Source organism: Parasteatoda tepidariorum, chromosome 5, assembly GCF_982258835.1.
Source record: "Parasteatoda tepidariorum strain Cologne lab strain chromosome 5, Ptep-v5.0, whole genome shotgun sequence".
NCBI classification, from domain to species: Eukaryota; Metazoa; Arthropoda; class Arachnida; order Araneae; family Theridiidae; genus Parasteatoda; species Parasteatoda tepidariorum.
The window spans coordinates 2,707,263-2,723,962 of NC_141759.1; the positions used below are offsets into that span (position 1 = coordinate 2,707,263).

At 34.2% G+C, this 16,700-nt stretch overlaps 1 protein-coding gene across 2 annotated transcripts in view; it reads right to left on the reverse strand.

The window, feature by feature from the left end:
• Window positions 1-2,132: 2,132 nt before the first annotated feature.
• LOC107437815 (beta-1,4-N-acetylgalactosaminyltransferase bre-4) overlaps window positions 2,133-16,700 on the reverse strand; it is a 150,066-nt gene continuing 135,498 nt past the window's right edge. For both annotated transcript variants that reach the window (XM_016049931.4, XM_043045914.3), the window contains exons 2-6: window positions 13,778-14,019; window positions 9,636-9,823; window positions 6,328-6,450; window positions 3,313-3,414; window positions 2,133-2,313 (exon numbers count right to left, since the gene is read on the reverse strand). In XM_016049931.4, the coding sequence (XP_015905417.1) occupies window positions 2,139-2,313; window positions 3,313-3,414; window positions 6,328-6,450; window positions 9,636-9,823; window positions 13,778-14,019 (830 nt within the window). In that variant the 3' untranslated portion in view covers window positions 2,133-2,138. The remainder of the gene's footprint in view (window positions 2,314-3,312; window positions 3,415-6,327; window positions 6,451-9,635; window positions 9,824-13,777; window positions 14,020-16,700) is intronic.

Genomic DNA, 16,700 nt, shown 5'->3' on the forward strand with positions numbered 1-16,700 from the left:
ATGCAGCTTTCTTTACAATTGGAATGGGGGTATTGAATAGTTTCGGTTTGGCTGGATTTTTATTCTTCGTTTTTGAAAGATAAGGATTTGTGATTTTTCTGCGTTGACTGCTGTTTTCCATTTCCTGCACCAGTTTTCGACCTCTAGTAATTGATCCTGTAGTTTTACTAGGGCTAAGTTGGGGTTGCGTGATTTGATTATAATTCCAGTATCATCTGCGTAGTAGTCTGTTATGCTGTTGTAGATGACATATTTGACAAAAGTGGTGAATCATATAAGCCTACGAATTATGTAGAAATAGTGGTGGATAAAAATCCACTAAATTGAATTTATTAAGCCAAGAATCACAATAATTAAGTAAATTTTGAATAAATTTTCTGCAATTTCATGAAAGAGTGTAAATTTTATAGTTCTATATCTTGTTATACGCTGTCAGCCAGCTGTTTTTCGCGGCCTATGTGAAAGGTCAGTGTCAGCAAGCTGTGGCAGACGCAGCCTAAATGTAATTTCAGTGTCAGCCACCGGTGGTTGACGCGGTATAAATGTAATTTCAGTGTCAGCCACCGGTGGTTGACGCGGTATAAATGTAATTTCAGTGTCAGCCACCGGTGGTTGACGCGGTCTAAATGGAAAGTCCAGTGTCAGCCACCGATGGCTGACGCAGCACTCAACGTGTTAAAGAAGGAAAATTATTATAGATATAGTATTAAAATAAATCACACTATTTTTCAATTAATGCAACTGCAAATTTATGACACTCAACCAATTTATATTCATTTTTATTCATTCACTCATTGGATTTTTTGTGGAAATTAATTGTTGGAAGTAAATAAGGATATTTAATGCTATTGATTTTCAAACCAATTTTCTTGGAAAAAAGGAGAAATTTGACTGTCAAAACAACCTTACAGAATATAATTATTGTAATTATAATTTTTTAATTCAATGTATTTGAAGAAGTTCAACTAATTCGCCCAATATTGAAATCCACATAAATAGCTCTATCCGAAAAAATTCAGGTTCCTGAAGAATATAGATGGCAGCACTTTATTTGATTATTAATGATTAAAAGTTTGTGATCTCTTTTTCATGTTTTTCGAAAGAATTCAGCTAGTAAAAACGAAGAAATAAAAAACTTTAAAAAGAAGAAAGAAGAAGTAAAAAACTTTAAAGATCTGGCAATTTATATTTTATTTTATTTTGATTTGGTTAATCTAACTATGTGTAACTACAGGTATGTCTTTATTTATATTTCTTACACGTTGTTGTTGTTGTTGTTAATTTACGTCGCACTAGAGCTGCACAATGGGCTATTGGCGACGGTCTGGGAAACATCCCGGAGGATGATCCGAAGACACGCCATCACAATTTTGATCCTCTGCGGAGGGGATGGCACCCCCGCTTCGGTAGCCCGACGACCTGCGCGCGAAGTCGAGCACTTTACGGCAGCACAGTTTAACGAGGACCAATACCGCACACCCTCGGTCCCTACGCAGACTGATCCAAGTGGTCACCCACCCGCACACTGACCGCAGCCAGTGATGCTTGACTTCGGTGATCTGCTGGGAACCGTGTCTTAACGATCAGTCCACTGCGGGACATTTCTTACACGTAGACGTGTTCTTGTGAGTATTTTCAGTGTACTTTTGAGTTGTGTATTTTTGTGTGAATTTTTGATTGCATTTTCTTATTTAGTTTATCCATTATGGGGCCTCGGGGCACAGTCAGTTTTTGGTTTAATCACTGACAACAGAAAGACTTCTTCTGTGTTAGCCGACAGTGTGTCCCCTGATGAAGCGCTGTTTTTGCTAACATACGTACCTTAAAATTTCGTTTTTGGTTGTTTTCAGTTTCTCACTTTTTTTATTTAAATTGTTTACATAAGACAAATTTGGTTTTAATTGCTTTTAGCGCTTTTCCATTCTGATTTATTATTTTAAAGTTTTTTTTCTTAAAATTTGCTTAAATCAATTTCATACTTTGATTAGAATTCAAGTTAGTTTGTTTTTTCTTTTTTTTTTTTAAATAAAATTTATCTTGGATAAGTATCAGCTCTGTTGCAATTGAAAATGTCTTTTTTTTGTTAATTTTATTCGTGTATTGTAGTTAGTAAAAGAAAGAGAGACAACAAAGGAGGGTCAGAAGTTTATTACAAGACGTTGTCCGTTGAGGAACTGCCACCTGTGGTGTTTGCCGATATCGATCATGAGATGTGAATAAGATAAATGTTCATGCCTCCACAACACTCTGTACTTCACTGTGTTGAGACCATCTCTCGACGAACGCTTCTTCGCCATCCTCAACAACGCCGACCTGCAACAACAACTCATTTCATGGAAGGATTCTGAAAAATATGCTCATGGAATACCAGTTCTGAGAAATAAGAGAAAGGATTCTGAATGCTTAGAATCCGTGCATGTTTGGGATATTTGTACCATAATATAAGCTAAATGATTTTGAATACTCAGAATACGTGCATGCATTAAGCATTAATGTCACGAAATAAACTAAAAACATTCCGAATAATTTTAAACACAAAAACTGTGCAACAAGATTTTAAGCACTGTACACCACAGTCAAACCTCTTCACTCCATTTTTTGCGCAGCTATAGATCATGTTAGCATAAATAACAACCATTGGACTATAAATGTTGGCATTATCTTCAATTCTGTCACCAAAAATTTGCACTATTGCTCTTTGTTCTGCTTTGGGCGCTTCCATTTCTTGTCAAAATCATTATTAGGTAAATTAGAATACATAATTAAGCCAACGAGACGGAAAAATGGCCCTTGTGAAGGCTTTTTGATGAAATGAACCCACTTTTGCGTTAGATGGCGAGGAAAACCACGAAAACCTCCCACGATTAGCCTGAAAAGAGACTCAAATCCCTCACCGTCTACTACTGAGGATACTTTATGTCAGCACGATCGTCGGTGCGAACCGTGTGTAAAATTCGCATCGACGAGAACCGTGTGTAAGATTCGCATCGAGATTTGAACACGGTTCACTTCATTGGGTGGCGAGCGCTCTATCCCCTGATCCACCACGACTCCCAAGCAAACATTTTCGCGTTGAAGACCACTCCGAGTCGGGCCGAAAATCAGGCGCATGGAGGAGAGTTCCTGCTTCACGTGGTTATTTTCAACTTATCGTTGGAGAGAGTGGTGTTCTTAACTTCAGTCATGATGTTCATTTCCCAACTTTTTTTTCTTCAGGCTTATGAAGTCACGAGGACTGCCTGTTTTCAGTCAGCGAGTCAATGGAATGTTAGAAAAGAGGAACTGATAGAAACAAAGAATAAAATGTATCACCTGATGGCGTTTGGAGATTCAGGTCTGTGTTCATGCTTGATCATGGAGTATCTGGCGAGTGCTTCTGGAGGTCGAATGATATCCAACTTTCGGAACCGTATCCTATAAAAAAAGGGAATAAAAATAAACCTGAACTGTAAAAAATTTTAGTGTACCTTCACACAAGTGACGGAAAGCTACTTTACACCAAAATGGGTGCTGTAAAACAGATATAATTCTTGGTGTCATATAAAATAAATCCAGTTCTTGATGTCGTAAAACACCAGGGATGTTCCTTCATATCACACTACTTTTTATGTAAAGTAGTTGTCACCATTTTTGGTTTTCACTAACATTTACGTTTGTAATAACAATAAGATGTAATACGTATAAAAACAGTAGCATTTACGGGGCAATTAAAAGTAAGAACAGTTAGTTCAGAACGCAGGAAAATACTTATTCCGCAATTTTTTTATTTTCTTATTATTTAATTCAGCAGTTCTTAACCTATGGGTCGCGACCCAAAATTGGGTCGCGAGGCATATTTCTTGGATCGCGCTGAGTCGAACCAAAAAAGTTAGTAATACACCAAATAATAAGTAATACCAACACCTCCTAGAAGAAGTCCTTGTGGCTTACTCAGCCTAATTTTGACTTTTTTTTGGGTCGCGACATGAACATATTTCTCAAATTTGGGTCGCGGCTTAAAAAGGTTAAGAACCACTGATTTAATTTAACAACGAGTCAAACAGTTTTATCGTCATTCCACTATTGCTTATTTTCTTGTTTAATTCAACAACGAAGGAAGCAGTTTTATCATAATTATACAGTTTTATAGCAGTTCCATCGCTTACTTTCTTATTATTTAATTCAACAAGAAGTGAAACAGCTTTATCTGAATTCCTACATTGTTTATTTTCTTTTTATTTTGCTCAATTTTGCTTATTTTCTTGTTTAATTCAACAACGAGGAGAGCAGTTTTATCATAATTATACAGTTTTATAGCAGTTCCATCGCTTACTTTCTTATTATTTAATTCAACAAGAAGTGAAACAGCTTTATCTGAATTCCTACATTGTTTATTTTCTTTTTATTTAGTTCAAGATGGACTGTAATATGTTTTATCGTAGCAAATTAAAAGATTTAATCCGCGGTAAACTCTTTTTGAAATTAAAATATTTTCATTGAAATAAATCATAAAAATATCTGTATTGCTAGACTGAAATCGGAAACCTCAACTTGTTAAGCGCGTTTGACGTGTATACACGTCAGGCCAAATCTCTATTGCAGTGTGTATGACGTGTACACTCGTCGTGTGGCCATTAATTATCAAAACTCGAAATATCAATGAAATACAGTAATAATATCATTTGGCGATATGTTTCCTTCGTATTATTACCAACAAAATTGCCAAGTATTTCATAGTGCGGGCACAGTAAGGGAAAAAAATTCATAATTTCTTATTTTAATGATGAAACAAAGGCTGTGCCCATACCTTGTATGTAGAATAGTATAATATTAAAATAATCATAATAGTAGAAAACGACTTTGATTGACTTAATACATAGAATTTAGCTGAAGAACATAAAAATTGTGATGAAAGAAATTCAGATCAATGTAGAAAATAATTCTGTTTGCATTTTCATCTCAAAGGTCCCGTTTATTCTTTGCTATGACATATTACAAATTTTTTATATGCATAATATAACTTTTTCTATGACTAATTCCTCAATACCAAAAGCTTGACACCGGAATCTGTTTAAATATTTTTTATATTTTTAAAAGATCCGTTAAAAATGTTTGCTTTTAACACCTAGTTTTTTAGGAAGTATATTTGAGTCCTTATTGCAGAATCTTTTATGGGTGATATACAAGTGATGGAAATGGTTAGATATAAAAACAAAAACAAATTTTGTGATAGCAGCTTTCTCAATGGTAGAGGTATTTCGCTCATTAATACTGAGAGCAGGTTTTAAAACTTTATGTGAAAAATATATGTTTTCTCGTATGATTCTCGAATGCACAACATACACAAACATGTTTCTGCAAATTTAATTTAAATAAAACACTACATTTATTACTCTTTTTAAGTTTTGAAATTTAAATGTTATGTAAATATTTTGTTAAGGATTGCTGGCTTAGTACATGGTAACTTTAATATAATCATGGAATAGTTAAACATTTCTGTGGGTGCCTTTGTGTTCTGTTTCAGGATTTCTATTAGGTAAAATATCTGATACTAAAGAAAATAAAGCCATGTAAGTATTTCACAATTTAATTTCAGTGAAAAAAGAATAGAAAGAAATCTTAGAGAAGTAATTTGGTTATATTTAAATTATTTTCTTTATTATCACAATTATTGCAAAGAATGGCAAATTAAAAATTCAAACGATAATTTTATTTTAATACCAGATAAATCTTTAAGAAAGAGCTTAAATTTTACTTTATGGAAACAAATAATGATTTATAGCTATGTTTCTAGATGATAGATAAAATTATTTCCTTTAAAGTTAAAAATTTTCATTCAATTAAATGAAAGTGTTCAAGAGTAACAGTCAACAGTGCGCAGGCGCCGTCATTCTATCTGTAGGTTAGAATTTCTGGTTCTTCATTAAAACAAGTATTACAAAAACTTCGCTTAAATGATGAAATTCTCTTTTAATTACAACTCGAGAAGCATTTCATAGGATCCCCCTGGTCCCATATCTCAAAAATTCACTCACCAACCCAATGCATAATAATAAAAGAAAAAAAAGAGGATTCTGAAAAAATGATCAAACAGCAGCGGTCGCCCTAGCAACGCATACAATCACGACCCATGCGCTCTGTTTACTGTTACTCCTGAACAGAAAGTATAACTTCATGACTAAATAGTGAAATTTTTATTATTCAATTTTATAATGCAAATAAAAATAACTAGAGTTAATAACTTTTATTAAATATGTTTCCTAAATCAACAGGATCCATTGAAATTTTGATAAAACAGGCTGATTTCTAAGAGAAAACAATTGAAATGAATTGGAGAGAGATAGTTACCTGTATGCCATATCATCGTCTTCACCCCCCCAACCCCAGTACAGGTTAGAGTATCCGTTCACTGCCAGGTAGTGTTCCAGTTTGATGGAAAATACTCCTCCTACCAGTAATGCGTACGGTAATCTGTGTGTACAAAAAAGGCATGATACATTTAGAGTGTTTATATAACATAAATTAATTAAAGATTTCACATAGACATTTAATAGAATTCCTATTGATTATCAGGTTAAGTATGAATTGTGATTATATCCTCCAACATTTGAGGTTTAACTAAAGTATTTTTTACTGCGAATTGAATGAGAAAATTTTACTTAATACTTAAATTAGAATTTAAGAGCCTGACCATTTATCGATACGACCCTTTATATACATGTTTCAAATATCTTTATTTATTTAACCTTTTATGTATATGTTCCAATCATTTTTATCTATATGACCCCTTAGAGATATGTTTCAATCATTCAATCATTTTTATCTGTCCTTTATGCATATGTTTCAACCATTTTCATGTAACGATGGGCAACATTTTTGAAATTCTTATTTATTATAATAAAACGTGAGTTATTTATTATAATAAAAAATTTACTTTTGCTAACCTCATGAAATGTAGTTTCTGAAATTTAGAAAATTCCGTAGTATATATATCCGTAGTATATCATATTTTAAAATAAGGTATTAAACTTTGCTGAAACTGTTCATTATAAATTGGATTTTATTTCATTTGACTTGGTTTTATCTCATTTAATTAATCTTAAAAAACCTACAATTAAACTTGCACAGAAATGTACTGTTGTATTTATCCATAATAACTTTTATAACTTCTCATCTCTTAGATGTATCGACTTGGGTGGGGTCTTTATTCGATTTAACTTTTTTAAAAATGCATCAAATAAAAATGTCACTTGTCTACATAACAAAGTTTTTCTCCTCCCCCAGTAAATTCTAGAATGAGATTGCAGCTCACCTCAGGAAGGTGTTAATTTAAGATATTCATATGGCGCCTAAATCACATTTTTAAAACTATGTACGGGGCCTGGATAACCAGGTTGGTAGGACTATGGGCCTATGTGCAAGGGGTCGTGAGTTCGATCCCCACCGGCTGAAGACTCCTTGTGTAGCAAATGGTGATTGGTGCACGTTAAATGTGTGAGGTGACAAAGTCCTCCATGTTCCCATAACAAATCATACCTCTAGTGGTAGTGAATTGGAGATGGATCGTTATGTGGTTCAGGTCAAAATTACGATCTGTGGGTGAATGAATGCTTGAATGGATCCGCCCTATAAACGGGATGTGACGTACGTGTGTGGTAGAAGTCAAATTAATGGACATGGATGGCGCCACTGGAAAACAAAAAGTAGCGCACTCCTTCACTTTAACAGCATATGACAACAACAGCAACAAAACAATGCGCGGCATTCCCAGAACTATTTCTGTATTCAGTGACTCGGGCATGGGTCTCAAACTTTAGGGCTTTATTATAAAAAGTTCAATCAGTAACCATAGCTCTTACTCATTGATTTTGTTTTTGCTATACTTGAGGTTTTTTTTCCTGCTAATTTCCTACTTATCTAGTGTAGGCGGATGCAGTTAATGATCTTTGAATTTTCTGCAAAATGTTAATTTCCTGCTACTTTAAGCTCAATTTTAAGGTCATCCCAAATATACACCGCATAGATGTGTATTCTTTTATCATTTCTCATTGATATGCATGCAATAAAAAATACATAACATTGTATTTCACTGCCAATACTAATCGATTTTGATGAAAAATATCCCTTTTTTCGCAGATTTTTGAATGACTTTTTGCCCTTGATCCAAAGGTCCACAGAAAATATTTATGTCTAAATAGTTAGAGGGCAGTAGTACATCATAAAACAATGATAAGTGTTGCGATTCACTAGTTTAAGGAAAAGAATCGCCTCTTGTAAATTGATGTGTTTTTCTCAAAATTTCGGAAAATTTCATTTATGCATTTTTGACACCCCAAAACTTCGATAAATGTTTTTCTCAAAATTAAAAACAAAAACATGTTTAATGATTTTGCATGAATTTACCAAATATATTCTAAAAGTTTCAACGAAATCAAATATCCAACCCAGTATCTGGCCTTTTCTTCTTCTTCTTCTTCTTAAAAAAAAAAATGACTCTTAAATCCTAATGAGAGAGCTACCACCCAAAATCAATTGCGAATCTTTACATTTGCCTATAAATTTGCCCATTTGCCTTACACCTATAAATTGACAACGCTTTTCATAGAATTTGGTTATTGCTTACGCAACTGGTATTCACTGTTATCTCTGTTCCCAGTTCTATTTGTTCTTAAAATGGTAGAAGAATAAAAATGAAGAGAAATAAGAATTAACAGTTCTAATGAAGCGACACTTTTATTTTAAACCTTCATGTAAAAAGTGTTCTGCTGTCGAATTAATACCATATCATTAAGAGTTATATTTTATAACCGGTGTTGAACAGCCGACCTAATTCTGAGTTTATGATGTTAGTTACAGAGATGTTCAACTTCGTAGTCTTGTTACAGAAGAGAAAGGAACTTCCGCCTCAAGCAATGGGACAAACAAGTTTTCGTGGAGGATTTGATCGAAATAACCCTCATTTGTGCTATAGGGAGAGGAAAACCATGGAAACCTCCAACGGTTAGCCTGTTGGCAAAGAGATTCTAACTCATGATCCGTCTACCACTGAGGATATTTTCCGTCAGTATTGTCGTCGGTGTGAGCCGGAAGCAGAATTAGAATCGACCCATCGACTTTGAGATCGAACCCGAGTCAGCTCATTGGGAGGCGAGCGTTCTATCCCCTGAGCCACAATGGCACATCATCCAAAATTTGTTAAATACATAAAAAAGATTGAAAATAAAAAATTTAGCTAAAATTCCAAGGAAACTGCGATGGATAGAGCGTTCGCCTTCCAATGAGGTGAACCGGGTTCGAATCCGAATTCCTCATTCATGCGAATTCCCCATCCGGCTTTCACCAACCACAGTGGGGATGTTAAATTATCCTCAGTGGTAGACGGATCATGGGTTAGAGTGCCGTTGCCATCAGACTAAGCGTGCAAGATTTTCGTGTTTTTCCTTTTCATATAACGCAAATACGGGTTAGTTCCATCAAAAAATCCTCCACGAAGGAAAATTTCTCTCAGTACTTGATACAGGAGTTTCCTTGTCTTCTGGATTAGGTTAAAAATGACAAGGCTACGGAGATCATGAGTGGACGTAGACACAAAAAAATTGGGTCGGCTGTTCCAAGAGGGGGGGGGGGATAAATATAGAAATCAAAATAATACTGACGTGTAGTTGAATTTGTCGACGGCTACTGATAGGTGACGTGGTGAGGGTGGACAGGTGTAAAGGTTTCTGTCATCCTCCGGTATCATGTCGACATCATGGAAGACGAAACATTGGAAGTCAGAATCTTTCAGAGCCTCACGCACTCCTGCGTTCATCAGCACACCTTTGTTGAATGTATCATTTCCCCACTATATCAACATTTAACTTCAATTATTTCATTAATGTACAAACTATTAATATCTTTAATTTTATAAATATAATGTATCACATTAGTTTCAGTCACTTAAAAAGTTCATCCTCTTCTCTGCAGAAGCAACACCTCTTAGAAACGAGGATTGGTTATTCTAAGAGGAAATTACTGTCATTGAATCAAAAATACTGATTTGTTTAGAAAAATTCATTTCGACATCATTTCAATTTCTTTTTAGTGGAAAAAATCATTCGCCAAAACGCAATTTTATTTGCCAAATGTATGATTTTATCGCATTTGGAGAAGTGGTGAATGCTCCCAGAAAAGAGAAGGCCTCATCACAGGTTACCATGAACAAGAAATTTGATCCTTAAGTAGTCCAAGCATATGATATCTTTTGTATTTTTCCCCACTGCGAAGCTTAGTAGCCCTAGCGTAGTGGCATTTTTCGTATTTGCCATCCACTGCGCAGTTTATCTGCTAGATTGATTCGTGCTGAGGTCTTCTTTCTTCTCGGAGGTGTTGATTGAAGTATAAACGCGAATATTTAAAAAAAAATATTTCAAAGTTCCTATTTTACTGTTATAATAAAACAAGCAAAATATGAATTATACTTATAATTTTAGGCACATAAAAGCATGCCTTAAGTAGGAACAAACAACCACATTGTTATATTATGTTCAACGTAAATACTGTGGGTATCTCGATCCCCAAGGGTTGTTGATACGTGGCATTTGTTTACGTTAGCCACTGTTCTTTCCATTCTATTTTCGAGTAAACCATGCCCGTCAAGCATCAATGCTCCTAAGTGACACGTTCTAAATTCTATCACAAAGATTCTTTCTCTAAGATTTCAATTCTTTCACTAAAGATTTACACGGAGACTTATCACAAATATAGGCACGAAGGCATTTGGAACATACACAAACTAGTTAGACCTCGAAGTTGCCAGGAGGTACACAAAACAAAAATATATCACGGTTACAATAAATTACGTAAACACATAATAAATATCTAAGTTAAGTAAAAGAATTATATTTCAACTAATTTAGTGTGCGATAGGCACTGTATTTAATTATCGTTCATTAACATTCTAACTTTTGTGAAAAAACTTAGCTCAAATTTAATGCTCCAAATTAGGAAAAAATTAAAGTTATTAAATAATTATATGCATTTTAACACAAAACAATTAATTAAATACACATAAAAATATTACTAAATAGATATAAAATTAAATACTCATAATACAACATGATTTCATTTGACTACTACGCTGTCATAAATATCGCCATATATGCACATCCGTGTATACCTACATGTTCCTAAATGTATTTTTTTATTATTATATATTAAGTAAATACAAGTCTATACTTGCTCAAATGTTTTGTTATTTTTACCCGTATGCTTTGTTCAATTATGGTTTGCAAAATTGTATTACTTTTCATGTATTAAATCTTATTTTATCATGTATTTTCCTGCATCAAATCTTACTTTATCATATATTTTCATGCATTAGATCTTATTTTATCATGTACTTTCATGCATTAAATCTCATTTTCCAACGTGTTTTCAAGTATTAAATCTTATTTTATTATGTATTTTCATGCATTAAATCTTATTTATTACTTTTCATAGATTATATGAATTCTTATCTTCTATATTTTAATTTCAATTGGGTTTCGGAACACGAATAACACAGTTTTGTTTTATTAAACAGTTACTCACAAAAAAAGTTCTCACGTGAATGCTTGCAGGGAACACTCAGATGAAGTCCTATATTGCATTTATGTTAAATAAACTACACTGGTTATCATAAATTAAGGAAAATTCACAAAAATCGCGATAACTCAAGAAATTACACATGGAATTTTATGAAACTTACCCACAATATACAACACATAGTAAGGTATTAAACAACATAAAAAGAAATTATCAGACATTAATAGTAGTATAGAAATTAGCACATGTATAAAATAAACAAATTGGAAGTATCGGTTTGCAATAGAAAAAGTACCTTTAATATGGAATATGATTGCCTCTAGAAGCAATACAGCACAAACAGCGATGTGTGATGCTTTCAATTATGCGGTCTATCAGTTCAATAGGAAGTGAGAGCCATTGCTCTTGTAAAGCAGTTGCAAGCGTGGCAAGGGTCTGAGGGGGCGGATTGATGGCAGATACACGCCTCCCTAGAGCATCCCAAACGTGCTCGATAGGATTCAAGTCCGGGGATCGAGCTGGCCACTCCATGCGAGTAATTGTTTCCTGTTGAAGATAATCATCAACAATGCGAGCTCTGTGTGGTCTTGCATTATCGTCCTGTAACAGGAAGCAATCACCAATTGCCCCGCACATAAGCATCAAGGATGTTGTCTCGATAAACCTGAGCATTCACGGTTCCCCTTGGAAAGACATGGAGGTATGTGCGCCCTCCTAAGGATATGCCTCCCCAAACACAGACACTGCCTCTTCCGTATGCATCTCTTTCACGGATGTTTGATGGATGATAACGGGTCCCAGGTTCTCTCCATATCAAATAACGTCTACTGTCACTTTCTAGACTAAACCTGGACTCATCCGTAAAGAGAACAGGCCTCCATTGATCTGACGTCCAGTGGACATGTTGTCGGGCTCACTGCAAACGGTCTCTCCTATGGCGTGATGTGAGCGGCACGCAAATGGCTGGTCGTCTCGCATACAGACCACCTTCGTGGAGCCTTCTGCGCACAGTTGACGTTGACACCAACCTTCCGGTGGCTGCAGCAAGAGAGGATCTAAGATGTGTCGGAGTAGCGGTTCTATTCCTGCGTGCACTTAATGTCAAATATCGGTCATCGGCACTGGTCGTAACAGTTGGCCGTCCTTGACTGAACCTCCTAGATGCCGAATCTGTGGTTTGAAATTGCCTCCAAAGTCTATGAACCACAGATGGACTCACATTTAGCCATCTGGCCACTTCTGATTGACTCTGCCCTGCCTCTAGTCTCCCGATGGCTCTCCATCGTAGTTCTTCAGGCAAATGATGCCTAGAGGTCATTATTACGAATTGGCTATCTCAGATTTTCAATGTCGCAATCACAGTAAAATTTGTGTGCTTTCTCTCAAACTTGGACTTTTATGCTCCAGGCAGATGACGTAAGCCGAGTGCAGCGCCACTAATTTGCATATTGCAATTTTACTCAGCTACTCTTAGTGGACAACATATGCAAATTTTGCACGGTTTGGCTTACTTTTGAAAGAGTTATCGCTATTTTTGTGATTTTTCCTTAATTTATGATAACCAGTGTATTTATTAAACTATTATTAATATTTAAATAAGTGATTTCATTTTAATTTCTATGTCTATTTCAAGTTAATTACAACTTTCTAATCTTTTTATAAAGTTGTTTTTTTTTCAGATGCCCCTTGTACAATTTTAACATAATTTAAATGGCCATGAAGACATATTATAAACGAACTTTTACGAAAATGCTTCCCTCAATCTATTTCCTATTTTTGTAGTAGATGTTACCGTGAATGATCGAAATCAAACGAATGTCGACATTCATCGGTGAATGTCAACAATCACATCATCGCTTTGGTGAATGTCCGAAATATTTGTTGTTATACATCCGATTTGATATTCATTTATCTGTTGATATTATAATATTTATTCGATATTTTAATATCTGTTGAGGATGTTATATCTGTTAGGAGAAACATCAGTGTTCGGAGTACCGGTTGAATGCATACCGGGCACTTGTCCTTAAAAAAACATTGATGTAGGGCATACCGGGCAGTGGCACATAACAAGACCTTGTATATATTTCGGACATTTACCAAAGCGACTACGAGATGGTCAACATTCACCCGTGGAGGTCAATAACCACACATTTCTGTCATTCACAGTAACAGATTTAAAAGTCAAATGTGTCTGTAATAATTACAGAGAGAGAGAGAGAGAGAGAGATACCTGTTCAACGACGTACACCCTGTATTCCAGGAGTTGTCGCTGAAGGAGAGGGTGTAGGGTGTATAGGAGGGTGGTGAGATGTTCTAGTCTATCCCTATAAGGGATAATGATAGCTACCCTGAAGAGAGGGGCGCAGTGATGGGGCGTCCACGAGCCCCGTCCCCTCATGTAAGGGCTCCGGCGCAACAAGTCTTCGACGTCCGTCCGGTTATGGAAAGACACATCGACCCGAAGTCTGCCGGCTGCAAGAAAAAAAGAAACTTCATACATTTGTTTAAAATTATAATGCAAAGATCCGTTATAACAGATGAAATTTGTCGTTATAGCGAGATTATTATTTATAGCAAATACACATATGACTAAATAGTCCTAAAACACTGAAGCAGTAAGTTATCACTTGGTTTAAAACTTTATTCGCTTAGAAAATATACATGAATAAGAAATAACAGTCGATGTGCTTTAAGCGCTTAAAAACAGGCGCTCATTTTCAAAACTTGCCAGACGGTAATGAGAGCTTTCTACATGTCGTGCATTTTATATAAAAACTCCTAAACTTTTAAACTAAAATGTTCTAATTAATTTGTGTAGGGTTTCACTCAATCCAGTGTTAACAAAAATATATGGGAAACAATGTTTCACTTTCTTTGATATCAGATGCGTAAATAGGCACGCGTACAAATTTGTATTGTTTTGTTCGTAAACCCTTATAACTTTTAAACTATTAGTCTGATGGTTTCATACAATTTAGCGCGAAAAAATACTAATGAAAATATATCTCTTCATTTTCCCCCTCAAATCGTCCCCCAAAAGAGGGAAGTGTACGGTGAATAGATGGGGGAGTTTTCAGGTACCATTTATAAAAGTATAAAAAAGCTTGTATTTGAAAAAATTCGGCAAACCTGCAACGGAGATTTTACTAATGACATTTTTTGGGGGGCTACGTGTACAGTTTTGATACATCATGCATAATCATGTAAGTCAAAAAAAGAAATTCAAAATTGGAAATAACATGAATTCAAAATAACATAAGCACTTACTTATGTAATAATATAAGCACTTATGTACAAGTGTAAAAAATATGTTAATAAATCTCATTCTAAAAGAGATATTTTTAAACTATTGCTCATATCTACTTATAGTATAAACACTCAACCACAAAATAATTTTCCTAATTCTAAGTAATCAGCTTTATTTTACAGAATTTTTACCTATTCATATTTCGAACATAAGTAGCTGATTTGGCTTTGCATAGGAAATTTATATCTAAGTTCTGTTCATAACAGTTACCAGAGAAATTATTTTTCTTCAAAAGCAAGCTTTTCATCAGATACCCAAATAATACCCAATTACCAAGATTAATAACAAGACTTCGGTGTTAAATTTTCCGAAGAAAAAATTTAATATTACTGAACTACAATAATTCTTAATTTTACCTACACTAATGAAAATTAGCATATTACTGGCCAAAGATAGATGCAAATTAATCTAAATTTTATTTACAATTTTTAAAAAATCGCAACAGTTATAAAAAAAAGCATATTACTGTCTAAAAGTCGGTATGTAATACGTCAAAAGAAATGAAACGATAAAACAATGGAGATATTTTTTCCCCTTTAACAACGTTGGAGTATCACTCGTGGGATAAGCCAGCCCATTTTGAAAAGCAAACAAAATGAAGTTATAAAATCCTGAAAGAAGTGAGTTTCCACTCAATTGAGATTCGTAACACGATCTTGGATAATTTTTAAATCGAATTTATACCCAAAACAAATGGGAGTTTCTATCTTCTTTTTTTTCTTTTCTTCTTAGATCTGTTCTTCGTGCTCTTGTAGGTTAAGCTTTTTATCTCGCCTAACTAGGCTATGACCTTTCACTGATGGCCACTTTTATATGTTTAATACAAAAAATTTCGAATTTACCTTTGGATTTTTTGGTAGATAATATCAATTTTTAGAATAGTGTTTAATAGATTTAACAGCGTTTAAAGCGAAAACAATTTCTAAGTTTAAACTTAGAAATCATTACTTTTATAAGACACACCACACAGCAAAATTTTATAATTGTAAGATCTCGATATGAATTTCAATATGTAACTAAAACAGAATAGCTGAATTCCAGTAGAAATTTATCATTCAAAATTAAGAAATACTTATCAAGAAAACGATAAAAAATTTATTAATAATCAGCACAAATGATATTATTTTAAGTAATTCGAATGATTTTTATTGTTGTTTTCCGACTTATATTGATACAGAAATATGTACTATTCGATAAGGAAGAAGAATATTCTATAACTATTACAGTTCTTCACGTTCTGAAATCACATTTCTTCATTGGAATGAAGTAAGCAATGTTGAGTTCACTTTAATTTGTAATGAATTGAAGACGGAAAAATGTATTTTACCTTAATACACACATCTGTAACAGTATGCAATGATGGAAGTTATCGGTTGTAGGTTTGTTGATAATAGAAAGGTAAAAATTATTGAGAAATTGTTTTGTTTCAGAAAGATTTACCAATGTTCTGGGTCGTTTTTTTTAAAAGTTCTTCTGTCTTTTCCTTAGCGAAATTTTGCTTCTTATTTGCTACTAAAAATATGTCGTCCTACTCTGCCATTCATTTTAATAGAACTAAATGAAAACTTCATAAATAAAAGCCTGAAAATATATTCTCCGCTAGAGGGTGTATTCAAGTGTTGCGATCGCGAATTGTTTTCAATATAAATATTTTTGTTTCCCTAATTCATTAATCAGTACATTATCGGTGCATTGGCGGCTGTTGCTCCTTTCGTTGGTACAGTTTGATTTTACCACAGCGTTCTGTACTAGCATAAGAGTACATCATTCTTTCCACCTAATTTAAAGATATTTACCTGTATTGTTATTATAACGTTTTTAATTTTGTTTGTTTCCTAAATTAAGA